Source organism: Hyperolius riggenbachi, chromosome 11 (genome assembly GCF_040937935.1).
Source record: "Hyperolius riggenbachi isolate aHypRig1 chromosome 11, aHypRig1.pri, whole genome shotgun sequence".
Lineage (NCBI taxonomy): Eukaryota > Metazoa > Chordata > Amphibia > Anura > Hyperoliidae > Hyperolius > Hyperolius riggenbachi.
In genome coordinates, this window is record NC_090656.1 from 19,403,484 (window position 1) to 19,431,078 (window position 27,595).

Here is a 27,595-nt window from a genome sequence, read left to right on the forward strand (position 1 = left end):
GTCACTTCCTGCTCTGCTACTGCTTCCCTGCTTCTCTCTGCCTCTGCTAATTCCACTTTCCTCTTTCTTTCCAGTCACTTCCTGCTCTGCTACTGCTTCCCTGCTCCTCTCTGCCTCAGCTAATTCCACTTTCCTCTTTCTTTCCAGTCACTTCCTGCTCTGCTACTGCTTCCCTGCTCCACTCTGCCTCTGCTAATTCCACTTTCCTCTTTCTTTCCAGTCACTTCCTGCTCTGCTACTGCTTCCCTGCTCCACTCTGCCCCTGTTAACTCCACCTTCCTCTTTCCTTCCAGTCACTTCCTGCTCTGCTACTGCTTCCCTGCTCTACTCTGCCCCTGCTAACTCCACCTTCCTCTTTCTTTCCAGTCACTTCCTGCTCTGCTACTGCTTCCCTGCTCTACTCTGCCTCTGCTAATTCCACTTTCCTCTTTCTCTCCAGCCACTTCCTGCTCTGCTACTGCTTCCCTGCTCTACTCTCCCTCTGCTAATTCCACTTTCCTCTTTCTTTCCAGCCACTTCCTGCTCTGCTACTGCTTCCCTGCTCTACTCTGCCCCTGCTAACTCCACCTTCCTCTTTCTTTCCAGTCACTTCCTGCTCTGCTACTGTTTCCCTGCTCTACTCTGCCTCTGCTAATTCCACTTTCCTCTTTCTTTCCAGCCACTTCCTGCTCTGCTACTGCTTCCCTGCTCTACTCTGCCTCTGCTAATTCCACTTTCCTCTTTCTTTCCAGTCACTTCCTGCTCTGCTACTGCTTCCCTAATCTACTCTGCCTCTGCTAATTCCACTTTCCTCTTTCTTTCCAGTCACTTCCTGCTCTGCTACTGCTTCCCTGCTCCACTCTGCCCCTGCTAACTCCACCTTCCTCTTTCTTTCCAGTCACTTCCTGCTCTGCTACTGCTTCCCTGCTCCTCTCTGCCTCTGCTAATTTCACTTTCCTCTTTCTTTCCAGTCACTTCCTGCTCTGCTACTGCTTCCCTGCTCCACTCTACCTCTAATTCCACCTTCCTCTTTCTTTCCAATCACTTCCTGCTCTGCTACTGCTTCCCTGCTCCTCTCTGCCTCTGCTAATTCCACTTTCCTCTTTCTTTCCAGTCACTTCCTGCTCTGCTACTGCTTCCCTGCTCCACTCTGCCCCTGCTAACTCCACCTTCCTCTTTCTTTCCAGTCACTTCCTGCTCTGCCACTGCTTCCCTGCTCCACTCTGCCTCTGCTAATTCCACTTTCCTCTTTCTTTCCAGTCACTTCCTGCTCTGCTACTGCTTCCCTGCTCTACTCTGCCTCTAATTCCACCTTCCTCTTTCTTTCCAATCACTTCCTGCTCTGCTACTGCTTCCCTGCTCCTCTCTGCCTCTGCTAATTCCACTTTCCTCTTTCTTTCCAGTCACTTCCTGCTCTGCTACTGCTTCCCTGCTCTACTCTGCCTCTGCTAATTCCACTTTCCTCTTTCTTTCCAGTCACTTCCTGCTCTGCTACTGCTTCCCTGCTCCACTCTGCCCCTGCTAACTCCACCTTCCTCTTTCTTTCCAGTCACTTCCTGCTCTGCTACTGCTTCCCTGCTCCTCTCTGCCTCTGCTAATTCCACTTTCCTCTTTCTTTCCAGTCACTTCCTGCTCTGCTACTGCTTCCCTGCTCTACTCTTCCCCTGCTAACTCCACCTTCCTCTTTCTTTCCAGTCACTTCCTGCTCTGCTACTGTTTCCCTGCTCTACTCTGCCTCTGCTAATTCCACTTTCCTCTTTCTTTCCAGCCACTTCCTGCTCTGCTACTGTTTCCCTGCTCTACTCTGCCTCTGCTAATTCCACTTTCCTCTTTCTTTCCAGTCACTTCCTGCTCTGCTACTGCTTCCCTGCTCCACTCTGCCCCTGCTAACTCCACCTTCCTCTTTCTTTCCAGTCACTTCCTGCTCTGCTACTGTTTCCCTGCTCTACTCTGCCTCTGCTAATTCCACTTTCCTCTTTCTTTCCAGTCACTTCCTGCTCTGCTACTGCTTCCCTGCTCTACTCTGCCTCTGCTAATTCCACTTTCCTCTTTCTTTCCAGTCACTTCCTGCTCTGCTACTGCTTCCCTGCTCCACTCTGCCCCTGCTAACTCCACCTTCCTCTTTCTTTCCAGTCACTTCCTGCTCTGCTACTGCTTCCCTGCTCCTCTCTGCCTCTGCTAATTCCACTTTCCTCTTTCTTTCCGGTCACTTCCTGCTCTGCTACTGCTTCCCTGCTCCACTCTGCCTCTGCTAATTCCACTTTCCTCTTTCTTTCCAGTCACTTCCTGCTCTGCTACTGCTTCCCTGCTCTACTCTTCCCCTGCTAACTCCACCTTCCTCTTTCTTTCCAGTCACTTCCTGCTCTGCTACTGTTTCCCTGCTCTACTCTGCCTCTGCTAATTCCACTTTCCTCTTTCTTTCCAGTCACTTCCTGCTCTGCTACTGCTTCCCTGCTCCACTCTGCCCCTGCTAACTCCACCTTCCTCTTTCTTTCCAGTCACTTCCTGCTCTGCTACTGTTTCCCTGCTCTACTCTGCCTCTGCTAATTCCACTTTCCTCTTTCTTTCCAGCCACTTCCTGCTCTGCTACTGTTTCCCTGCTCTACTCTGCCTCTGCTAATTCCACTTTCCTCTTTCTTTCCAGTCACTTCCTGCTCTGCTACTGCTTCCCTGCTCCACTCTGCCCCTGCTAACTCCACCTTCCTCTTTCTTTCCAGTCACTTCCTGCTCTGCTACTGTTTCCCTGCTCTACTCTGCCTCTGCTAATTCCACTTTCCTCTTTCTTTCCAGTCACTTCCTGCTCTGCTACTGCTTCCCTGCTCTACTCTGCCTCTGCTAATTCCACTTTCCTCTTTCTTTCCAGTCACTTCCTGCTCTGCTACTGCTTCCCTGCTCCACTCTGCCCCTGCTAACTCCACCTTCCTCTTTCTTTCCAGTCACTTCCTGCTCTGCTACTGCTTCCCTGCTCCTCTCTGCCTCTGCTAATTTCACTTTCCTCTTTCTTTCCAGTCACTTCCTGCTCTGCTACTGCTTCCCTGCTCCACTCTGCCTCTAATTCCACCTTCCTCTTTCTTTCCAATCACTTCCTGCTCTGCTACTGCTTCCCTGCTCCTCTCTGCCTCTGCTAATTCCACTTTCCTCTTTCTTTCCAGTCACTTCCTGCTCTGCTACTGCTTCCCTGCTCCACTCTGCCCCTGCTAACTCCACCTTCCTCTTTCTTTCCAGTCACTTCCTGCTCTGCCACTGCTTCCCTGCTCCACTCTGCCTCTGCTAATTCCACTTTCCTCTTTCTTTCCAGTCACTTCCTGCTCTGCTACTGCTTCCCTGCTCTACTCTGCCTCTAATTCCACCTTCCTCTTTCTTTCCAATCACTTCCTGCTCTGCTACTGCTTCCCTGCTCCTCTCTGCCTCTGCTAATTCCACTTTCCTCTTTCTTTCCAGTCACTTCCTGCTCTGCTACTGCTTCCCTGCTCTACTCTGCCTCTGCTAATTCCACTTTCCTCTTTCTTTCCAGTCACTTCCTGCTCTGCTACTGCTTCCCTGCTCCACTCTGCCCCTGCTAACTCCACCTTCCTCTTTCTTTCCAGTCACTTCCTGCTCTGCTACTGCTTCCCTGCTCCTCTCTGCCTCTGCTAATTCCACTTTCCTCTTTCTTTCCGGTCACTTCCTGCTCTGCTACTGCTTCCCTGCTCCACTCTGCCTCTGCTAATTCCACTTTCCTCTTTCTTTCCAGTCACTTCCTGCTCTGCTACTGCTTCCCTGCTCTACTCTTCCCCTGCTAACTCCACCTTCCTCTTTCTTTCCAGTCACTTCCTGCTCTGCTACTGTTTCCCTGCTCTACTCTGCCTCTGCTAATTCCACTTTCCTCTTTCTTTCCAGCCACTTCCTGCTCTGCTACTGCTTCCCTGCTCTACTCTGCCTCTGCTAATTCCACTTTCCTCTTTCTTTCCAGTCACTTCCTGCTCTGCTACTGCTTCCCTGCTCCACTCTGCCCCTGCTAACTCCACCTTCCTCTTTCTTTCCAGTCACTTCCTGCTCTGCTACTGCTTCCCTGCTCTACTCTGCCTCTGCTAATTCCACTTTCCTCTTTCTTTCCAGTCACTTCCTGCTCTGCTACTGCTTCCCTGCTCTACTCTGCCTCTGCTAATTCCACTTTACAGCCACTTCCTGCTCTGCTACTGCTTCCCTGCTCCACTCTGCCCCTGCTAATTCCACTTTCCTCTTTCTTTCCAGTCACTTCCTGCTCTGCTACTGCTTCCCTGCTCTACTCTGCCCCTGCTAACTCCACCTTCCTCTTTCTTTCCAGTCACTTCCTGCTCTGCTACTGCTTCCCTGCTCCACTCTGCCCCTGCTAACTCCACCTTCCTCTTTCTTTCCAGTCACTTCCTGCTCTGCTACTGCTTCCCTGCTCCTCTCTGCCTCTGCTAATTCCACTTTCCTCTTTCTTTCCGGTCACTTCCTGCTCTGCTACTGCTTCCCTGCTCCACTCTGCCTCTGCTAATTCCACTTTCCTCTTTCTTTCCAGTCACTTCCTGCTCTGCTACTGCTTCCCTGCTCTACTCTTCCCCTGCTAACTCCACCTTCCTCTTTCTTTCCAGTCACTTCCTGCTCTGCTACTGTTTCCCTGCTCTACTCTGCCTCTGCTAATTCCACTTTCCTCTTTCTTTCCAGCCACTTCCTGCTCTGCTACTGCTTCCCTGCTCTACTCTGCCTCTGCTAATTCCACTTTCCTCTTTCTTTCCAGTCACTTCCTGCTCTGCTACTGCTTCCCTGCTCCACTCTGCCCCTGCTAACTCCACCTTCCTCTTTCTTTCCAGTCACTTCCTGCTCTGCTACTGCTTCCCTGCTCTACTCTGCCTCTGCTAATTCCACTTTCCTCTTTCTTTCCAGTCACTTCCTGCTCTGCTACTGCTTCCCTGCTCTACTCTGCCTCTGCTAATTCCACTTTCCAGCCACTTCCTGCTCTGCTACTGCTTCCCTGCTCCACTCTGCCCCTGCTAATTCCACTTTCCTCTTTCTTTCCAGTCACTTCCTGCTCTGCTACTGCTTCCCTGCTCTACTCTGCCCCTGCTAACTCCACCTTCCTCTTTCTTTCCAGTCACTTCCTGCTCTGCTACTGCTTCCCTGCTCCACTCTGCCCCTGCTAACTCCACCTTCCTCTTTCTTTCCAGTCACTTCCTGCTCTGCTACTGCTTCCCTGCTCCTCTCTGCCTCTGCTAATTCCACTTTCCTCTTTCTTTCCGGTCACTTCCTGCTCTGCTACTGCTTCCCTGCTCCACTCTGCCTCTGCTAATTCCACTTTCCTCTTTCTTTCCAGTCACTTCCTGCTCTGCTACTGCTTCCCTGCTCTACTCTTCCCCTGCTAACTCCACCTTCCTCTTTCTTTCCAGTCACTTCCTGCTCTGCTACTGTTTCCCTGCTCTACTCTGCCTCTGCTAATTCCACTTTCCTCTTTCTTTCCAGTCACTTCCTGCTCTGCTACTGCTTCCCTGCTCCACTCTGCCCCTGCTAACTCCACCTTCCTCTTTCTTTCCAGTCACTTCCTGCTCTGCTACTGCTTCCCTGCTCTACTCTGCCTCTGCTAATTCCACTTTCCTCTTTCTTTCCAGTCACTTCCTGCTCTGCTACTGCTTCCCTGCTCTACTCTGCCTCTGCTAATTCCACTTTCCAGCCACTTCCTGCTCTGCTACTGCTTCCCTGCTCCACTCTGCCCCTGCTAACTCCACCTTCCTCTTTCTTTCCAGTCACTTCCTGCTCTGCTACTGTTTCCCTGCTCTACTCTGCCTCTGCTAATTCCACTTTCCTCTTTCTTTCCAGCCACTTCCTGCTCTGCTACTGCTTCCCTGCTTTACTCTGCCTCTGCTAATTCCACTTTCCTCTTTCTTACCAGCCACTTCCTGCTCTGCTACTGCTTCCCTGCTCCACTCTGCCCCTGCTAACTCCACCTTCCTCTTTCTCTCCAGTCACTTCCTGCTCTGCTACTGCTTCCCTGCTCTACTCTGCCCCTGCTAACTCCACCTTCCTCTTTCTTTCCAGTCACTTCCTGCTCTGCTACTGCTTGCCTGCTCCACTCTGCTCCTGCTAACTCCACCTTCCTCTTTCTTTCCAGTCACTTCCTGCTCTGCTACTGCTTCCCTGCTCTACTCTACCTCTGCTAATTCCACTTTCTTCTTTCTTTCCAGCCACTTACTGCTCTGCTACTGCTTCCCTGCTCTACTCTGCCTCTGCTAATTCCACTTTCCTCTTTCTTTCCAGCCACTTCCTGCTCTGCTACTGCTTCCCTGCTCTACTCTGCCTCTGCTAATTCCACTTTCCTCTTTCTTTCCAGTCATTTCCTGCTCTGCTACTGCTTCCCTGCTCTACTCTGCCTCTGCTAATTCCACTTTCCTCTTTCTTTCCAGCCACTTCCTGCTCTGCTACTGCTTCCCTGCTCTACTCTGCCTCTGCTAATTCCACTTTCCTCTTTCTTTCCAGTCACTTCCTGCTCTGCTACTGCTTCCCTGCTCTACTCTGCCCCTGCTAACTCTACTTTCCTCTTTCTTTCCAGTCACTTCCTGCTCTGCTACTGCTTCCCTGCTCCACTCTGCCTCTGCTAACTCCACCTTCCTCTTTCTTTCCAGTCACTTCCTGCTCTGCTACTGCTTCCCTGCTCCACTCTGCCTCTGCTAACTCCACCTTCCTCTTTCTTTCCAGTCACTTCCTGCTCTGCTACGGCTTCCCTGCTCCTCTCTGCTCCTGCCAAACACTCAAATTCCATCTAATATTTGCATGATCACTTTTAAAGGATACCCGAACTGACATGTGACATGATGAGATAGACGTGTATGTACAGTGCCTAGCACACAAATAACTAGGCTGTGTTCCTTTTTTTCATTCTCTGCCTGAAAGAGCTAAATATCAGGTATGTAAGTGGCTGACTCAGTCCTGACTCAGACAGGAAGTGACTACAGTGTGACCCTCACTGATAAGAAATTTCAACTATAAAACACTTTCCTAGCAGAAAATGGCTTCTGAGAGCAAGAAAGAGGTAAAAAAAGGGGATTTCTTATCAGTGAGGGTCACACTGTAGTCACTTCCTGTTGGAGTCAGGACTGAGTCAGCCACTTACTTACCTGATATTTAACTCTTTCAGGCAGAGAAAGAAAAAAAGGAACACAGCATAGTTATTTGTGTGCTAGGCACTGTACATGCCCATGTCTATCTCATTATGTCACATGTCAGTTCGGCTATCCTTTAACTTCCACGTAAGTCAGGCCCATTGTGACCTGACTGGACGGCCATTAATGTGGACCCTTACATTTTCGCAGGAAGCAGACATTGCTGGCCCTTTTGAAGGGATCTGTAATTTCACATTGTGCCTTTTAGTTCTGCCCATGATACTGTATCAGCCACAGTTTGTTAGCTTCCAGGTTAATGCAATACTGTTTTTCTTTTCCTTTCCTTTTTTGTAGGTTTAGATCAAAAGTTCCTGGTAAAGAAGGCTTTCGCAGACGAACCTCTTGTTATGGAGTAAGTATATGGCTTGCCACGTGTGCATACGTGTGTGTGTGGGTACAAAAATGACACAATAATATGGGCCAACATGGATGAAAGCTTCAGACCATTGAGAAAAAGATATCCATGTAGAAAAAAATAGCAATGTACTAATGTGCAAAGAGCTAAATCTCTCTTGTATCCCTTCGTCCAGGAATGTCAACCTTAATCACATAAATGGCCAAAACATAATTTAAATCACGGGCCAAATAAGTGGCCTATAAAGTGGGGTGCAAAAGTTTGGGCAACCTTGTTAATCGTCATGATTTTCCTGTATAAATTGTTGTTTTTTATGATAAAAAATGTCATTTAAATATATCATGTAGGAGACGCACACAGGGATATTTGAGAAGTGAAATGAAGTTTATTGGATTTACAGAAAGTGCACAATAATTGTTTAAACAAAATTAGGCAGGTGCATAAATTTGGGTACCACAAAAAAGAAATGAAATCAGTATTTAGTAGATCCTCCTTTTGCAGAAATTACAGCCTGTAAACTCTTCCTGTAGGTTCCAATGAGATTCTGGATTGTGCTTGAAGGCATTTTGGACCATTCCTCTTTACAAAACATCTCTAGTTCATTCAGGTCTGATGGCTTCCGAGCATGGACAGCTCTCTTTAACTCACACCACAGATTTTCAATTATATTCAGGTCTGGGGACTGAGATGGCCATTCCAGAACATTGTACGCGTTCCTCTGCATGAATGCCTTAGTGGGTTTTGAGCAGTGTTTAGGGTCATTGTCTTGTTGAAAGATCCAGCCCCGGCGCAGCTTCAATTTTGTCACTGATTCCTGGACATTGGTCTCCAGAATCTGCTCATACTGAGTGGAATCCATGTTTCCCTCAACTTTGACAAGATTCCCAGTCCCTGCACTGGCCACAGTACAGGGACTGGGCCAGATTTATCAAACCATTACCAACAGTTTTTTCTTCTAACAGTTCTAACCAGGAGGGGGACTGTTTTGCATAATAACAAGACATTTCTTAAATCCTACGAAATAGCTGCAGTTGATCATGAATTCCTCGAACTGCACTAAGTGCAAATCCATCCCTAAACTGTTGCAGATTAAGAAGTGATTAATAGCAGTCCTACAGATAGTGCAGCAGTGCAAGCTAGACATGATATGTGAAGTGCTCCTCCCCCCTGCTGCCAGGTGTCCTGTGAAGCTGTGCTGTGCTTAACCCGTCCAGTGTTGGGCATTGATGCAATACAGCAGATATATTGGTTACCTCAGCAACAGTAATTTCCCTCACACACTGCACTAACTGAGAAACCTTCCTATTGTACAACAGTTTAAGAAGGAAACTGCACTATCTAGTTATTTCTTAAGATGTCTTATACAGTTCTGCACAGATTTCTTAAAACCTACCAATATTTTGTCTCAGACACTCTTGATAAATGTCCCCCAGTGACCCTGGCTTTTAACTTAGTTGTAGGAATAGCAGTGGATCCTGCGTGATTGATATGTGTGAAAGCATTTGCAATGAGCATTTGCATGCAAGTGTGCAAAGGGTTTACTGACTTTTCTTGAGCCTCTTCAGACCCCTCCAGGCTACTCAATTTGCCCGGCCTCCTGTCCGTCTTGCCGCTATACACACCCTTCCTGGCCACAACTGGGAGGAGTCGGAGCTTGGCACACACGCAGTGCGCTCCACGAGCCCTGTGTACTGTGCTCTTGTACAGCCGTAGTGGAGAGCATCCTGGGCATCCGCAACTCGGAAAAAAATCTGAACTGCGCTTACCCAGGACTCTCCCGATGACTGCTGCTATACACAGCTGTGCCGGAGTGAGTACAGAGATGGCGCGTGACCGGAGTTCCAATCGGGGCATTTAGTGGCAACACGACAGAAGGCTGGATGAAAGAAGCAGACTGGAGGGGTCTGAAGAGCCTATAGAACACTGAGGTAAGTATAAATGAATTATTTTATGTCACCTCAGGTTTACTTTAATGTAGTTAATTTTAGTCTTGGTGGGATTTGTCGTCTGTGGGGCTACTGACTATCCTTAAAGCATTGAAGTCCACTATAATTCACAACATTTATACTCTACCTCTTTTACTCTTTCAGCTATAACGGAGACATGATTCCTGACGTTTTGGGTGTGCCCAGCGAAAGCAATACTCCTGTAATCATATATGGCGGGTAAGATCAGACGAGTCTTAGTATGTTGTAGTGCATTAATGGAAGCCTCAGTGCTGGTATAATGTATGATTGGGCTGCCTTCCATGACAGACATGAACTCTTCACATCCTTGTTCAGAGGCGATCGGCAGTAATTCAGTCGGGATGAATAGGTAACCAGATGCTTCTACCCCTCCCTCCCTGTAGGTAACCAGATGCTTCTCCCCCCTCCCTCCCTGTAGGTAGCCAGATGCTTCTCCCATCTCCATCCCTGTAGGTAGCCAGATGCTTCTCCCACCTCCCTCCCTGTAGGTAGCCAGATGCTTCTCCCACCTCCCTCCCTGTAGGTAGCCGGATGCTTCTCCCACCTCCCTCCCTGTAGGTAGCCAGATGCTTCTCCCACCTCCCTTCCTGTAGGTAGCCAGATGCTTCTTCCACCTCCATCCCTGTAGGTAGCCAGATGCTTCTCCCACCTCCATCCCTGTAGGTAGCCAGATGCTTCTCCCACCTCCATCCCTGTAGGTAGCCAGATGCTTCTCCCCCTCCCTCCCTGTAGGTAGCCAGATGCTTCTCCCACCTCCATCCCTGTAGGTAGCCAGATGCTTCTCCCACCTCCTTCCCTGTAGGTAGCTAGATGCTTCTCCCATCTTCATCCCTGTAGGTAGCCCATTGCTTCTCCCATCTTCATCCCTGTAGGTAGCCCGATGCTTCTCCCATCTTCATCCCTGTAGGTAGCCAGATGCTTCTCCCATCTTCATCCCTGTAGGTAGCCAGATGCTTCTCCCATCTTCATCCCTGTAGGTAGCCAGATGCTTCTCCCATCTTCATCCCTGTAGGTAGCCAGATGCTTCTCCCATCTTCATCCCTGTAGGTAGCCAGATGCTTCTCCCATCTTCATCCCTGTAGGTAGCCAGATGCTTCTCCCATCTTCATCCCTGTAGGTAGCCAGATGCTTCTCCCACCTCCATCCCTGTAGGTAGCCAGATGCTTCTCCCCCCTCTATCCCTGTAGGTAGCCAGATACTTTTCCCATCTTCATCCCTGTAGGTAGCCAGATGCTTTTTCCATCTTAATCCCTGTAGGTAGCCAGATGTTTCTCCCATGTTCATCCCTGTAGGTACCCAGATGCTTTTTCCACCTCCTTCCCTGTAGGTAGCCAGATGCTTCTCCATCTTCATCCCTGTAGGTAGCTAGATGCTTCTCCCATGTTCATCCCTGTAGGTACCCAGATGCTTCTTCCACCTCCTTCCCTGTAGGTGCTTCTCCCATCTTCATCCCTGTAGTTAGCCAGATGCTTCTCCCATGTTCATCCCTGTAGGTAGCCAGATGCTTCTCCCACCTCCACCCCTGTAGGTAGCCAGATGCTTCTCCCACCTCCATCCCTGTAGGTAGCCAGATACTTCTCCCACCTCCATCCCTGTAGGTAGCCAGATGCTTCTCCCATCTTCATACCTGTAGGTAGCCAGATGCTTCTCCCATCTTCATCCCTGTAGGTAGCCAGATGCTTCTCCCATCTTCATCCCTGTAGGTAGCCAGATGCTTCTCCCATCTTCATCCCTGTAGTGTAACGATCGGTGTAACACAGAGAGGGTCTGATTACCGGTGATCTGCAGTATCACCGAGAATGCATATATATACCCGATTATTGATGATCTGCAGTATCACCGATAATCAGATATATCTCTAACCTCTGGACACCTGAGTGATAAGTGTTTGGTGCAACAGTAATACTTTGAGGAGAGCACCCGGGAGAAGGGTGCTAAACAGTGAGAGATACTGCTTGAGATCAGGTTCCTTCCACAGGTCTGAAGCTCCCCAAGGGGCGGAGCTAGGCTGAGAGTGGGAAGGACAGAACGTGAGTGACACCAATGAGGAAGTGTCACTGACAGATCTTTGAAATATCTCTTAACAGGAGAGAGAGTTCTCGAGGTCGGGCAGGCCAGGTCGTAAACACACGAACAGATAAAGTACAGAGACAGTATACAGGTGCAGAATCCTAAGACCAGCAGAGTTTGGCAACAGAGTATCAGAATGACAAAGGTACAGAATCAGAGATCAGAAGAATGGTCAGGAAAGCAGAGGGTCATAACAGATAATCAACAATGCCTAGGCTTGAGTGTGAGCTCCAAGATTCTCAACACTCCTGGAACTAGACTAGATAATAATAATAATAATAATAATAATAATACAGATGGTACAGAATACCTAGACTAAGGTGTGAGCTCCGTGATCATCAACACCTACGAAACTGTCTAATAAACACAGATACTGACAAGGTCTGAGTGCTACCACGTAGTGATCGCAACGCCAGATACCAGAGAAATGACCATCACCCAGTATATATACACCAGCACTCTCTAGCGCCTCCCCTAAGTGCTGGACCAATGGAAGTTGCTGAAATTGTCAGCTGACCGGCTTGGTCAGCTGACTCCCTTCTGACTGTCATAAAGGTCCTGCCTCTCTGCGCGCGTGCGTGTCCTCCTGAACCAGTGTGCACTATCAGTCCCAGCCACACCAGACATGTGTTGTAATGTTTCTGCTGTGTTGAATGCGGAATCCGCCGCACCGCTGTACGTGCGTGCGGCGTTTTCTCCGCATTCAGCATTACTGACAAGAGTAGGCCTATGCGTGCTACCTGCCACGTCAGACGCGGAATCCGCCGCCCTGTTGTCTGGGCATGCGGCGGTTTCTCCGCGCTCCGACTGCGCGCCAGCTGCCATGTTGAACGCGGAATCAGCCGCCTTACTTTGAGTACTAGCGGCGGCTTTTCCGCGTTTCCTCACATGTAGGTTGCCATAGTTTTCTCCCCCCTCTCTCCCATAGATAGCCAAATAATTTACTTATTGTCAGTCGGAATAGAGGGGTAAGGTAGCGATGAGAACAATGCAGTTGGGTGGTACTTGGCATCGGAAATCACTAAATATCCGCCATTCCGAACCTTAAGCATGTGGCCGCTGTACACACGCTGGTTTGATATGCGATTTTTGGCCGCGGTGGTCTTTGTCGTCTGCCCCAATCTAGGTCAAGCCACAAAGACACAGAACCGCCTGGCGTTATTATGACTTATTGCGGTTATTTGCACCTTTTTATTGCCTGACGAAGCAGGATATTGCCTGTGAAACGCGTTGCACTGTTTTTGGAGTAGATCAATACATTTTCTGTGATATTAAACTAGCACAGTGACTGTGATTCTTCTACAAGGAGGTAAGTCTACCACTACCGCCTCAGCAATTTTTACCTTTTTAGCTAATTTTATTCATTTGGTTTTCCCTATAAGTAGGCCAAACCAGCGCGTGTACATAGCTTTACAAAAGATGGCACCCGAGCCCCTAGACATCCAGTAGGCTGTAGGCATCTGCATATACAGCCTTGTCCTTGACCTGGCATTGTGCAGAGTACAAATACACCTTAAAATATATCATTAATAAACCTAATACTCTTAACCACTTGCTCTACAGCCCGCAGCACTGATCAGGAGTGCAGCAGGGCGATCAGACTACCCCCCTTTTTTCCCCACTAGGGGGATGTCCTGCTGGGGGAGGTCTGATCGCCGCCGGCTGCATTTGCTTAGCGGGGGGGGGGCTCTTCAAAGCCCTTCTCCGCCGTCTCGCCGCTGCCTCCCTCTCCCTCCCTCTGTGAGCTGCGCAGGACGGATTTCCGTCCTGCGCATTGAAGGATAGGCTTCAGCCTATCATATGCCGGCGATCGCCGATCTGCCTTACGGCGCTGCTGCACAGCAGTGCCGTATGATGTAAACAGCGGGGATTTCTTCCCTGCCTGTTTACATTTTGCCGGCGAGCCGCGAACGGCGGCTCTCCGGCTGTTCACGGAGACCACCTCCGTGAACTGACATGGAAAGGTTTCCATGGTAACCCGCAGACGACCAGTTTACGCCAATCGGCGTTAGCTGGTCGTCAAGAGGTTAAAAGCAGCAGGTGCAGCCATACAATCCCAGGAAAAATAAAAACACATAAATAATTAGATAAATACTGTTCAACTTATTGTACTGTCCACATTTTGATTTCAGTGAATTTTATATAGTAAATAAAGTGAAAACTGTTCCTGACATTCTCCATCTTTACTGCCTCATACTGAAGCCAATCCTGATGTCATTTCCTAACTTATTCTTTTTTTTTTCTCCTTCCTGAAATGGTGTATGCATTGCCAGCCTTCCTCCCCACTGATTTCAGTACTAGAAAGAGCACTGTCATATCTAGCTTGGTTTGGGAACTCATGTGAGCACATAGATCGGATTTCAGCAGCTTCTGCAGAGGGGTGGAGCTAGGATCAGGAATGTGGGAGGGGAGATATCAAGCTTCCCTCTCCCAGGCAATGTACCAGAATAGAGCTAGGCTGACTGAGATAAGATTCATTACAGAAGACACGCTTATGATTATATTGGAATACAAATTCTAAAACACTGCGCCACAGGTCATACAATGATTACCACTTTATATGTACAGTCAGTGGGCTCGCTGCAAAAAAAGTCCAGTGTAGGATAATATACTTCAAAGATATTGCTGCGCTCGCCACTCCTGTAAGGAAACAAATTCCACATAGGGCAATAACGTTCAATCTAAGTTTCACACTAATCCAGCTCCCACAGTCACCAGTGATGTGTGCTTCAGTGATTCATTACTCTCTCTCCCCCACCCCTCTCGTTGGATGCTCACCAGATTATACTCTTGGATGCACTTTGAGTACAGTTCTATTTCCAGTTCCAGTTAACTCAGATGTGAAGCACACATCACTGGTGACTGTGGGAGCTGGATTAGTGTGAAACTTAGATTGAACGTTATTGCCCTATGTGGAATTTGTTTCCTTACAGGAGTGGCGAGCGCAGCAATATCTTTGAAGATTATATTGGAATGCTTGCCATGCAGGGTCAGGATTCAGACTACATAATAAACACAGAGCAAGTGCGTAAAGGGAATCTGATTTTATGGCTGACAATCCTGCTTTAACAGGCAAGGATAGCTTATATGGGATTTTCCTGGCGTCCTTTGCGGACCGGAATAAAAAGCCTCTTCTCTCCAGCATCTGGCGTCCCCCTGATGGTTTCCTTTAAGTGGATTCAGGAGTCACTCGTCACCTTAAATGAATAGCAGCAATTCTATTTACGTGCAGCGTGGCTTTGTCAGGAGGCGGAGGTGGTCTCTGTAGGTGCGAGTAGCCCTGTGACAGCTTCTCCATAATGTATGCAGCATCCGCTGCTCCCCCCCCCCCCCCCCCGTGCACAAGATGCCTCTGTGTGCCGCCTCTCCTCTATCCCCCCCGAGCCAGCGCTGCTCTCGCCACTGCCAGGGTAAGAGCAGTCGATTAAAATTTGAGAAGTCAATCAGATCTCTTTTGGATGGAATCTCGCTGTTTTCCTCACGCGCCGGGTCTCTGGGAATTACAAGCCGAAGATGTCAGAAATAAATGGCAGGAGTGAGAGAGATTGATCCAGTCAGCTGGATTAAAGCCGACCTGTTGCAGAAATTCAAGATGGGGGGGGGGGGGGGGGGGGGTAATACATAATACATTGCATATCAACAAGATCACTGGTCCAGCCGTTACTGAGACTGCAAGTTACTAAGCATGAATTTGTGATCTGGATGCTCTTATACTTACCTCCCCCTCTCCTTGGCCTTACACTACCCTTTCCCTGTCATCTGCCCAACACTAACCACCTTCTCTCTGCCCAACACTAACCTCCTTCTCTCTGTCCAACACTAACCTCCTTCTCTCTGCCCAACACTAACCTCCTTCTCTTTCCAACACTAACCTCCTTCTCTCTGCCCAACACTAACCTCCTTCTCTCTGTCCAACACTAACCTCCTTCTCTCTGCCTAACACTAACCACCTTCTCTCTGCCCAACACTAACCACCTTCTCTCTTTCCAACACTAACCTCCTTCTCTCTGCCCAACACTAACCTCCTTCTCTTTCCAACACTAACCTCCTTCTCTCTGCCCAACACTAACCTCCTTCTCTCTGTCCAACACTAACCTCCTTCTCTTTCCAACACTAACCACCTTCTCTCTGTCCAACACTAACCACCTTCTCTCTGCCTAACACTAACCACCTTCTCTCTGCCCAACACTAACCTCCTTCTCTCTGTCCAACACTAACCTCCTTCTCTCTGCCCAACACTAACCTCCTTCTCTTTCCAACACTAACCTCCTTCTCTCTGCCCAACACTAACCTCCTTCTCTCTGTCCAACACTAACCTCCTTCTCTTTCCAACACTAACCACCTTCTCTCTGTCCAACACTAACCTCCTTCTCTCTGCCCAACACTAACCACCTTCTCTCTGCCTAACACTAACCACCTTCTCTCTGCCCAACACTAACCACCTTCTCTCTTTCCAACACTAACCACCTTCTCTCCGCCCAACACTAACCTCCTTCTCTCTGTCCAACACTAACCTCCTTCTCTCTTTCCAACACTAACCACCTTCTCTCTGCCCAACACTAACCACCTTCTCTCTTTCCAACACTAACCACCTTCTCTCTGCCCAACACTAACCACCTTCTCTCTGCCCAACACTAACCACCTTCTCTCTGCCCAACACTAACCTCCTTCTCTCTGCCCAACACTAACCACCTTCTCTCTGCCCAACACTAACCACCTTCTCTCTGTCCAACACTAACCTCCTTCTCTCTGCCCAACACTAACCACCTTCTCTCTTTCCAACACTAACCACCTTCTCTCTGCCCAACACTAACCACCTTCTCTCTGTCCAACACTAACCTCCTTCTCTCTGCCCAACACGAACCTCCTTCTCTCTGTCCAACACTAACCTCCTTCTCTCTGCCCAACACGAACCTCCTTCTCTCTGTCCAACACTAACCTCCTTCTCTCTGCCCAACACTAACCACCTTCTCTCTTTCCAACACTAACCTCCTTCTCTCTGCCCAACACTAACCACCTTCTCTCTGTCCAACACTAACCTCCTTCTCTCTGCCCAACACGAACCTCCTTCTCTCTGCCCAACACTAACCACCTTCTCTCTGCCCAACACTAACCACATTCTCTCTGCCCAACACTAACCACCTTCTCTCTGCCCAACACTAACCACCTTCTCTCTGTCCAACACTAACCTCCTTCTCTCTGCCCAACACTAACCACCTTCTCTCTGCCTAACACTAACCACCTTCTCTCTGCCCAACACTAACCACCTTCTCTCTGCCCAAAACTAACCTCCTTCTCTCTGTCCAACACTAACCTCCTTCTCTCTTTCCAACACTAACCACCTTCTCTCTGCTCAACACTAACCACCTTCTCTCTGTCCAACACTACCCACCTTCTCTCTGCCCAACACTAAAACACCCGCCCTCCAACCTTGTGCATAACACCAACCTCTCCCTCTAACCGTGTCTAATACTAACCTCCTCCGCTCTGCTGCCTACTGTTAACACCCACCTAAGACTAACCACCTCCCTCTCCTATTCCTAATACTATACTCGCCTCTCCTCTACTACATATTAACCTCCCTTTCTCCATTGCCTAATGCTAAACTTCCCCCTCCTCTACTATAAACTATAACAGCTATACTAGGTATTCCTGCCTGTCATCCTGGGCAGCCCCAGTTATTCCTGGCACTCCATACACCTGCCCCATCTATTCCTGGCACTCCATACACCTGCCCCATCTATTCCTGGCACTCCATACACCTGCCCCATCTATTCCTGGCACTCCATACACCTGCCCCATCTATTCCTGGCACTCCATACACCTGCCCCATCTATTCCTGGCACTCCATACACCTGCCCCATCTATTCCTGGCACTCCATACACCTGCCCCATCTATTCCTGGCACTCCATACACCTGCCCCATCTATTCCTTGCACTCCATACACCTGCCCCATCTATTCCTGGCACTCCATACACCTGCCCCATCTATTCCTGGCACTACATATACCTGCCCCCACCTATTCCTGGCACTCCATACACCAGCCCCATCTATTCCTGGCACTACATACACCTGCCTCCAGCTATTCCTGGCACTCCATACACCTGCCCCCATCTATTCCTGGCACTCCATACGCCTGCCCCCAGCTATTCCTGGCACTCCATACACCTGCCCCATCTATTCCTGGCACTACATATACCTGCCCCCACCTATTCCTGGCACTCCATACACCAGCCCCATCTATTCCTGGCACTCCATACACCTGCCCCCACCTATTCCTGGCACTCCATACACCAGCCCCATCTATTCCTGGCACTACATACACCTGCCTCCAGCTATTCCTGGCACTCCATACACCTGCCCCCATCTATTCCTGGCACTCCATACGCCTGCCCCCAGCTATTCCTGGCACTCCATACACCTGCCCCATCTATTCCTGGCACTACATACACCTGCCCCCACCTATTCCTGGCACTCCATACACCTGCCCCATCTATTCCTGGCACTACATATACCTGCCCCCACCTATTCCTGGCACTCCATACACCAGCCCCATCTATTCCTGGCACTACATACACCTGCCTCCAGCTATTCCTGGCACTCCATACACCTGCCCCCATCTATTCCTGGCACTCCATACACCTGCCCCCACCTATTCCTGGCACTACATATACCTGCCCCCACCTATTCCTGGCACTCCATACACCAGTCCCATCTATTCCTGGCACTCCATACACCTGCCCCCACCTATTCCTGGCACTCCATACACCAGCCCCATCTATTCCTGGCACTACATACACCTGCCCCCACCTATTCCTGGCACTCCATACACCAGTCCCATCTATTCCTGGCACTCCATACACCTGCCCCCACCTATTCCTGGCACTCCATACACCAGCCCCATCTATTCCTGGCACTACATACACCTGCCTCCAGCTATTCCTGGCACTCCATACACCTGCCCCCATCTATTCCTGGCACTCCATACGCCTGCCCCCAGCTATTCCTGGCACTCCATACACCTGCCCCATCTATTCCTGGCACTACATATACCTGCCCCCACCTATTCCTGGCACTCCATACACCAGTCCCATCTATTCCTGGCACTCCATACACCTGCCCCCACCTATTCCTGGCACTCCATACACCAGCCCCATCTATTCCTGGCACTACATATACCTGCCCCCACCTATTCCTGGCACTCCATACACCAGCCCCATCTATTCCTGGCACTACATACACCTGCCTCCAGCTATTCCTGGCACTCCATACACCTGCCCCCATCTATTCCTGGCACTCCATACGCCTGCCCCCAGCTATTCCTGGCACTCCATACACCTGCCCCATCTATTCCTGGCACTACATATACCTGCCCCCACCTATTCCTGGCACTCCATACACCAGCCCCATCTATTCCTGGCACTCCATACACCTGCCCCCACCTATTCCTGGCACTCCATACACCTGCCCCCAGCTATTCCTGGCACTCCATACACCTGCCACCACCTATTCCTGGCACTCCATACACCAGCCCCATCTATTCCTGGCACTACATACACCTGCCCCCACCTATTCCTGGCACTCCATACACCTGCCCCATCTATTCCTGGCACTACATATACCTGCCCCCACCTATTCCTGGCACTCCATACACCAGCCCCATCTATTCCTGGCACTCCATACACCTGCCCCCACCTATTCCTGGCACTCCATACGCCTGCCCCCAGCTATTCCTGGCACTCCATACACCTGCCACCACCTATTCCTGGCACTCCATACACCAGCCCCAGCTATTCCTGGCACTCCATACACCTGCCCCCAGCTATTCCTGGCATCTAGGATGCCTGCCCCCAACTATTCCTGTCACTCAAGACACCTGCCCCCAGTTATTCCTGGCACTCCCGACACCTGCAACCACAGCTATTCCTAGCACCTAGGATGCCTGCCCACAGTTATTTCTGCCTTGCACTCGGAACACCTGCCCCCAGCTATTCCTTATATCCTAGGATGCCTGCCCACAGCTATCCCTGCCACTCCAGACACCTGCCCCCAGTTATTCCTGGTTCTCCGGACACCTACCCCCAGCTATATTCTTTGACGCTCCCATGCTTGTCTGTACTGGGTTCATAAAGATCCGTTCCTTTCCTGTCCAGAGATACAAATCAGTGTGAATGACAGCTGCCTCTTGTTCCAGCTCTCAGCGTGAGTTCCCTGCCATTCTGGAATTGATGGGATATTTACTGCATGAAGCGTTTTTTGAAGCGACACGTACTGTGAGCATAAATCAAACCCGTTCATGCAGCAGCTCACAGAAAATGTATTTACCCGGGAGCGACTTCTACTTCCAGGCCTGCTATAAGTGAATATTAGAAGCTTTTCATTATCGCCTCATTATGTGGGCTGAAGGAATGGAGAGGCTGCAGGGAGGGGAGGGGGAGGGATCGCTGCAGCAGTTTTATCTTCTCACGATAAAGTAAAAGCAACATTTGCCTCAAACAGGCATTCCTTCCTTGAGCATAATAAATATACACACTCTGCAGAAGTATATGCCATGCAATGGTGAGCAGGGGGCGGATACACATCAAGGTCAGGTGACCCTGGCAGCCATTTTGTTCTTGGCATCGGTCTATGCTTACCACACACTCCTGTCAACCAATAACAATAAAGCTAGATTTATTCTAAAGGATTGACCATCCTTCCTTGCTTGAGCCTAATACATGGAGTCTTAAGTGACCATGCTGTGCTTCCCACCTCCCCATAGCGGCAATACGCAGAGCTGCACAATAGATAGGGGTGACATTACAACATTAAACATAGCATTTAACAATGGTTCACAAAATAGTAACGTAACAAAATAGGGATAAATATAGCAGACAAGTTTCTGAGTCCATATGATGGGGAGAAGAATACAAGGGGAGGAGGGCCTTGCCAAATAGGCTTGCAATCTAACAACGTTCATTTCTGGTTTCAGTACTGGTACGGATGAACTTTTCACTGGGGATTTAATCACCACTTTCTGTCATTAGCTGAGGATTTGGGGTCTTAGGTTGCTTTAAATCGGACCCAAACCAAACTTTTTTTTTTAATTCAAAATATTTAGTTGCACCACTCTGACACATACAAAGATAAATAAACACTCCTTCAAGCCTATGAGCATTTCAGTGCATGCTTTTCACCCTTCTCTTTTCATAGCTAGGATTATACTGGGGGCAGCCATTAGCAATTCCTCCATTGCCAGACACCATCTACTCCACCGGTTTGCCGGACTCTGTCCCGGCAATAGGAAAGGAAGGGAGGGGTTTCTCCAATACATGTAAAATATTTTATATTTGTCATCATGCAGCTGAAAAAAGGCTGCTATTTATTATTATAAGTTAGAAAATAGTTTTGATTTCTGAAATCTTGTATTTTTAATTTGGGTCCACTTTAATTTATAAGGGAAAAAATACATTACACTGTGTTCCTCAGATGTTTGGATACAGGGATCTGGCCACTGTGGTCTAGTGTTCCTCCAATCCACACTGGCGGTTGTAATTTATGGTGATGTTTTTTCCTTCCTGTCTACCCAAAGACATTAGGAAGTAGCGCACAGAACCTCCACCTCCTGACTACGCTGGCTTCTTTACATAATCAAGAAATGACATCAGTATTGTTTACATCTGACCGCGTAGTTTAGCGGGGTACCAGGCTTCAAAGGAACCAGAGGTGCGAAACCTATGGAAGCTGCCATATTTATTTTCTTATTTTTACAATACCAGGTGCCTCAACAAAATAAAGAATGACACCGAGAGCCTGATGTAGTGTAGTATGTACTGCATGAATTGATGCTAGAGTAAGTATCTTTATACTCATAAGCCAGGGTTATTCAACCACTGTAGATGCAGGTTGGGAAATTAAGCCTGTCCCACATGTAGGGTTAAGAATTCGCTCTCTGTAGATAAGCAAGGGGTAACACTCTCTACATTGTAAGTTTGCAAAGGACAGGGACCTCCTCCTAGTGTTTCTCACACTGCTGTAATTTAACATATGCACATGTACCAACTACACATCAACTATGGGGGGGGGGGGGGGGGGTTGGGGAAGCAACAGGTAAGTGAAACTTTTTTTTAAAGAGACTCTAACAACATTTTCAGCCTTATTTCTTCTATCCTATAAGTTCCTATACCTGTTCTAAAGTGGTCTGGATTACTGCAGCCTTTCCTAGTTGCACAGTGGCTGTGTTACCTCTGTTGTATGATCTAATCTTCTCTCTTCTGTGGGCTCTGTCGGCTGTGGCTGAAATGTGTGGAATGTGCTGCACTGCTTGTCATTGGCAGAAGCTATACACACCCTCTCCAAGCTCTGTATGAGTCAGAGACTGAGCTACTCTTAAGCCTATCACACTCTGGTTAGCAGCCATGTCTTTTGTTTGTAAACACTGCCTAAAACTGGCAATTACAAGCCAGGATTGCATCAGGGAGTGGCAGAAACAGCACAGAGGGGCACAGGAGAACATAAGGAATAGAATGGTATGCTTTTTAGTGTAAGAATATTAGAGTACAGATTCTCTTTAAGTTCCAGGGTTAAGGTTTGCTTTAAGATACCCATTAACAGTGTAATTTTAGCAAACAATTGACCTCCTGAACTCCTAATTGCCAACAGGGAAAAGACCGTTAATCATCAATTGATCCCCTAAATGGGATTAAAGGCCAACTGAGGTGAGAGGCATATGGAAGCTGCCATATCTCTTTCCTTTTAAGCCATTTTTAAACAATACCAGTTGCCTGGCAGCCCTGCTGATCTATTTGGCTGCAGTAGAGTCACTCCAGAAACAAGCATGCAGCTAATCTTGTCAGATCTGACAATGTCAGAAACGCCTGATCTGCTGCATGCTTGTTCAGGGTTTATGGATAAAGGTATTAGAGGCAGAGGATCAGCTGGGGTTCCAGGCAACTAGTATTGCTTACACACACTGACCGAATGTAAATACCAGGGAATAACATACAAACACACACTTGTCACTAGGACATGCCCTATAGGTATCAAATCGGGTGTTATAAACCTGATATATATTTATTCACGATAAAAGATCGATAAAAAACACCAATATATCCTGGTGTTATATGCAGTGACACTGACTGTATATACAGTATAGTACTATGTTGTGGGGGTCCTGGCTGATCCCCCTCCACTTGTTCAGGATGACAGTGGGGTGTAGCTATCCCACACTAGTACTATGTGGTGTCCTGCCAAAGGGTGGTATAGACCTTAGTGTGATTGCAAGGTGTGGTATTTATAAACCACTTGCAGCAAACACCTACAGATATAGGTCCTATATACACCCCTTGTGGGAGGCTAGATTACAATAGTGCTAAAAACGTGCATAGTGCTGTACATAAAAAGTCCTTAATGAGATCACATTTCACCTAAAACGGCTTCCTCAGAAGGTGCTATACATATAATACAAAGTGCTATACAAAATACACATCCCCACTAAATCAGATTAGCAAAATGCCCCCCATTTCTGATCGCCCCAGTCAGAGCTGTTTGAGCCATGTTCGGCTGCCATATTTGGAGGCACATAATCGGTTGCTCACTCACCTTCTGGACTTTATCCTTACACACAATGTATTCTTGTTTGGGGGCCGCTTCTACCACCAGCTCAGGGGCAGTGCTATGGGGACGGCTTGTGCCCCCTCATATGCGAATCTGTTCCTGGGCTGGTGGGAAGATTGCTTTGTATTTTCCGAGGACCTTGATTTCTTCACCTCTCATATTTTATATTGGGGGAGATTTATCGATGACGTGATAATATTGTGGGATGGCCCCAAGGAAGTGTTCAAAGATTTTGTGGAAATTCTGAACTCTAATAAGATTGGCATGCATTTTACACACGAGATTAATGAGAATACGATCAACTTTCTAGATCTCAAGATTACAATCGACCAATGTAAGATACAAACAGAAATATTCCGCAAACCAACATCGACAAATTCTTTGCTGAGATGGGAAAGTGCCCACCCCAGTTCTTTACGTAAGAGCATTCCTGTTGGCCAGTTCCTCTGGGCCAGGAGGAATTGCTCAACACCACAATCTTTTGAAAAAGAATGTACACTCCTGCGACAACGTTTTAAACAAAGAGGCTTCCCAACCCATGTCATTGAGAAAGCATATAAACGGGCTTATGATACACCACGAGATGAAACCCTCAAAAATACTAATGTGAGAGGTGTATCTACTGCACGATCTAACCAAGGCGACATAGTGAGGGTGCCCCGTCTTATAGGGACCTTCACGGACGACTCACACAAAGTATTCGAGATCATACGACATTATTGGCCAATCTTACAAAAAGACAAAGACCTATCAAAACATCTTCCTAACACCCCAGCTATTACCTACCGACGATCATCCAACCTGAGAGATATATTGGTCCATAGTACTTATGCCCCACAGACGGCCCCAAGAGAGACCTGGCTACCACCTAAAGCGGCAGGCTCCTTTAGATGTGGTCGATGTAAGGCATGTAAATATATGCCCAATGTAAAACAGTTTACAGCACCTAAAAATGGAAGAACCTTTGATGTACGGACCTTTATAAATTGCGAGAGTAAAGGGGTTGTTTATGGGGCAAAATGCCCTTGTAATCTCTGGTACGTAGGTAAAACAACCAGACAGTTAAAGGATCGTGTGCTGGAACATGTCGGAGACATAAAACATAGGAGAAATACACCGATTGCCAGACACATGAATGAATTCCATCCGACTAAACGTTTTGATATACAATTCTGGGGGATTCAGATGTGGAGGAGGGATTTCAGAGGAGGAAACTTTGATCAAAAATTGACACAGATTGAGTCCCAGTGTATTTTCCGCTTGGACACCATCTCGCCTAATGGTTTAAACAAGGACTTCAATCTTGCCTGTTTTCTTTAAATATATACCCTACTTTTTCCTCCCCCCTTTGTTTTATACATAAGCTTAATTCTATTAATTCAATTTGGTGGGTATGGGCACCTAACTGTATGCAACATTAGAGTTTTCTTGTTGGCACTGCCCTCACAATTGGACATAATTGATCTGTCCCTTTGGTGCATACATTAGGGTGTCCCCCCCCCCCCCCTTTTTAACCCTCCTTGTTGCGCTTTCTCCCGCCCTCCCTCCCTCCCCCCCCCCCCCCTCTCCCACCCATGCGATACATGCTCCCCATATAGTATGTTCACTTAAATGCTCGCATGCCCGTATTCTTTATTGATGGGCAGTAAATAAATAGTTTGTCTATGTGGACAGGTTACCATGGCAGCGCGACATACGCTGCCATGGTTACGCGAGCTAGCGGGGATACAATGGGAGCGTCTATGTAGGTACTGCTCCCCGCCCACTACAACGTTGCACGCAATAGAACGGGGCCATGCGCACGTCCGCGCGAGATGTCAGAGGTCTCGGCGGACGTTGCGTAATTGGAGCGCAGACTCCACCCTCTTTGACGCCAGTGGAACGCATACAGCGTTCTCCTCCGACACACGGATACTGGCACTTTTCTGACACCCCAATTTTGGGGGATGCATTCCGCATAAGTAAGTGGACATGGGGAGATATCCCCCTACTACCTATATCCTATGCCTGGGCTATTTGCGGGTGTGGGGATGTACGAATGGGATGGGTGGGGCTTACTGGACAGTGACCACCTCTTCCTCCCCTCTTCAGTATAAATATGGCAGCCGAACATGGCTCAAACAGCTCTGACTGGGGCGATCAGAAATGGGGGGCATTTTGCTAATCTGATTTAGTGGGGATGTGTATTTTGTATAGCACTTTGTATTATATGTATAGCACCTTCTGAGGAAGCCGTTTTAGGTGAAATGTGATCTCATTAAGGACTTTTTATGTACAGCACTATGCACGTTTTTAGCACTATTGTAATCTAGCCTCCCACAAGGGGTGTATATAGGACCTATATCTGTAGGTGTTTGCTGCAAGTGGTTTATAAATACCACACCTTGCAATCACACTAAGGTCTATACCACCCTTTGGCAGGACACCACATAGTACTAGTGTGGGATAGCTACACCCCACTGTCATCCTGAACAAGTGGAGGGGGATCAGCCAGGACCCCCACAACATAGTACTATACTGTATATACAGTCAGTGTCACTGCATATAACACCAGGATATATTGGTGTTTTTTATCGATCTTTTATCGTGAATAAATATATATCAGGTTTATAACACCCGATTTGATACCTATAGGGCATGTCCTAGTGACAAGTGTGTGTTTGTAACTAGTATTGCTTAAAAGGAAATAAATATGGCAGCCTCCATATCCCTCTCAGAATCAGAATCATTTATTTTGCCAAGTACAACGGGGGTTGTACCCGGAATTATTTTTGGCACATACAGGGTCGGTGATGGTACAGCAAAACGCAAGCAGTAATGTACATTACATTTAGTAGTGAGTACACAGTGCATGGAACATAATACATAGTTACATATAGAATAGTGGAAGGTCCTGAGGGGATCCAAGTGCTATGGGAGTGGAGCCGTCACCTTCTCTGCAGCGCTCAACAGCTCTGCAGCTATTCGGATGCCCCCCCAGAATGCCTATGGAAAATAGTGTAGAGAGATAGTAGAGAGAGAGAGAGTCCCCTGGGTTTGTCTGATTACCTGGTTACATGTCCCAGTGGCAGGGCATTAGCCCTGACTGTGGCCTAGTCAGTGCAGTCGATCAATCTGGAGGTATAAGGTATAAGTTGTCCTTTAAAAATATAACCAATCCAATCATTTCAGATAGAATAGAGCTGAAAAAAAGATTGATCCTTTGTTGTCGATTGTCCCCCTCTCCAAGCCGATTGCAATTATCGGAACGGAAGGTTGATCATTCGCTAAAATTGACCATTCTTGCATGCTAATACCTCTCTCTCTTGGCATTGTTGTGTTGCTGATGCATACCTTTTAAACTTTTTCAATAAATAGCTTTTTTAACCGGATGTGCCCAGCCGCTTGTGTCTATACAGTAACTGGCTTCGTGGAACTGGAATTTTTTTGGCTTTGAGCACTCTGGAGTTTTGCTTAAACAGTGGTCCTGTGCACCTCTTTCTCTATAGTGGTGGATTCGCTAAAATTGGACCATTAGTGGCCACCTGTAATTGATATTAGAACTGGATTATTATTATGTTCTAAATTGAATATTCTCACAACTTTGTTTGCACCTGCAGGAATGTGCCTGTGGAGGAAAGTCTGAATGTAACCCGAGAGATGTTTGTGCCTCACTCTCACGCCTTCATAGACCTCACCGGGGACTTCACAGCCGGTAAGTGTCCCACAGCTTCTCTGCTTTGTAGTGCAGCAAGTACTACTTACCCGTGTTTCCCCGAAAATAAGACACTGTCTTATATTAATTTTTGCTCCAAAAAGTGTGCTAGGGCTTATTTTCAGGGGATGTCTTATATTGGCACTGCATGATATGTCCCATGCTGGCCACCTCTTATTGCTGCTCATTGTAATGTCACAGTGCCAATCAGGCACCTGTCATATCATCCCTGCACTCAGATGATAAACCTGCTGTGTGCAAGGATGACATGACAAGTGCCTGATCGGCACTGCACGATGTGTCCCCTTCTGTTCTCAGTGTGGCTGATCCAGCCCCTTAGCCTGTTACTCTGCTCCCCTGCATTATGTCCCCCTACCTTCCGACCCCTGTGGCCGCTCTGTCCCGCCTCCTTGTCTGGGTCTCTGCTCCCCTGCATCATGTCCCCTTCTGACCCCTGTGGCCGCTCTGTCCCGCCCCCTTGTCGGTGTCCCCCGCTCCCCGTGCACGTTAAATGTAATGGCAGCCAGCGTGTCTTACTGTAGCCATGCTGCCCGGAGATCGCTGGCGTCCTCACTTCTCCCTCTAGTAACTGGCGCTTGTGTAGATAACGTCATCTACACAAGCGCCGGTTACTAGAGGGAAGAAGACAGGACGCCAGAGATCTCCGGGCAGCATGGCTACAGTAAGACACGCTGGCTGCCATTACATTTAACGTGCACGGGGAGCACCGACAAGGGGGCGGGACAGAGCGGCCACAGGGGTCGGAAGGGAGGGGGG

At 48.3% G+C, this 27,595-nt stretch overlaps 1 protein-coding gene across 1 annotated transcript in view; it reads left to right on the forward strand.

The window, feature by feature from the left end:
- ITFG1 (integrin alpha FG-GAP repeat containing 1) overlaps positions 1–27,595 on the forward strand; it is a 383,915-nt gene that overhangs the window by 48,302 nt on the left and 308,018 nt on the right. The window contains exons 4-6 of the mRNA XM_068261311.1: positions 7,431–7,488; positions 9,582–9,656; positions 26,724–26,818. Coding sequence (XP_068117412.1) covers positions 7,431–7,488; positions 9,582–9,656; positions 26,724–26,818 — 228 coding nt within the window. The remainder of the gene's footprint in view (positions 1–7,430; positions 7,489–9,581; positions 9,657–26,723; positions 26,819–27,595) is intronic.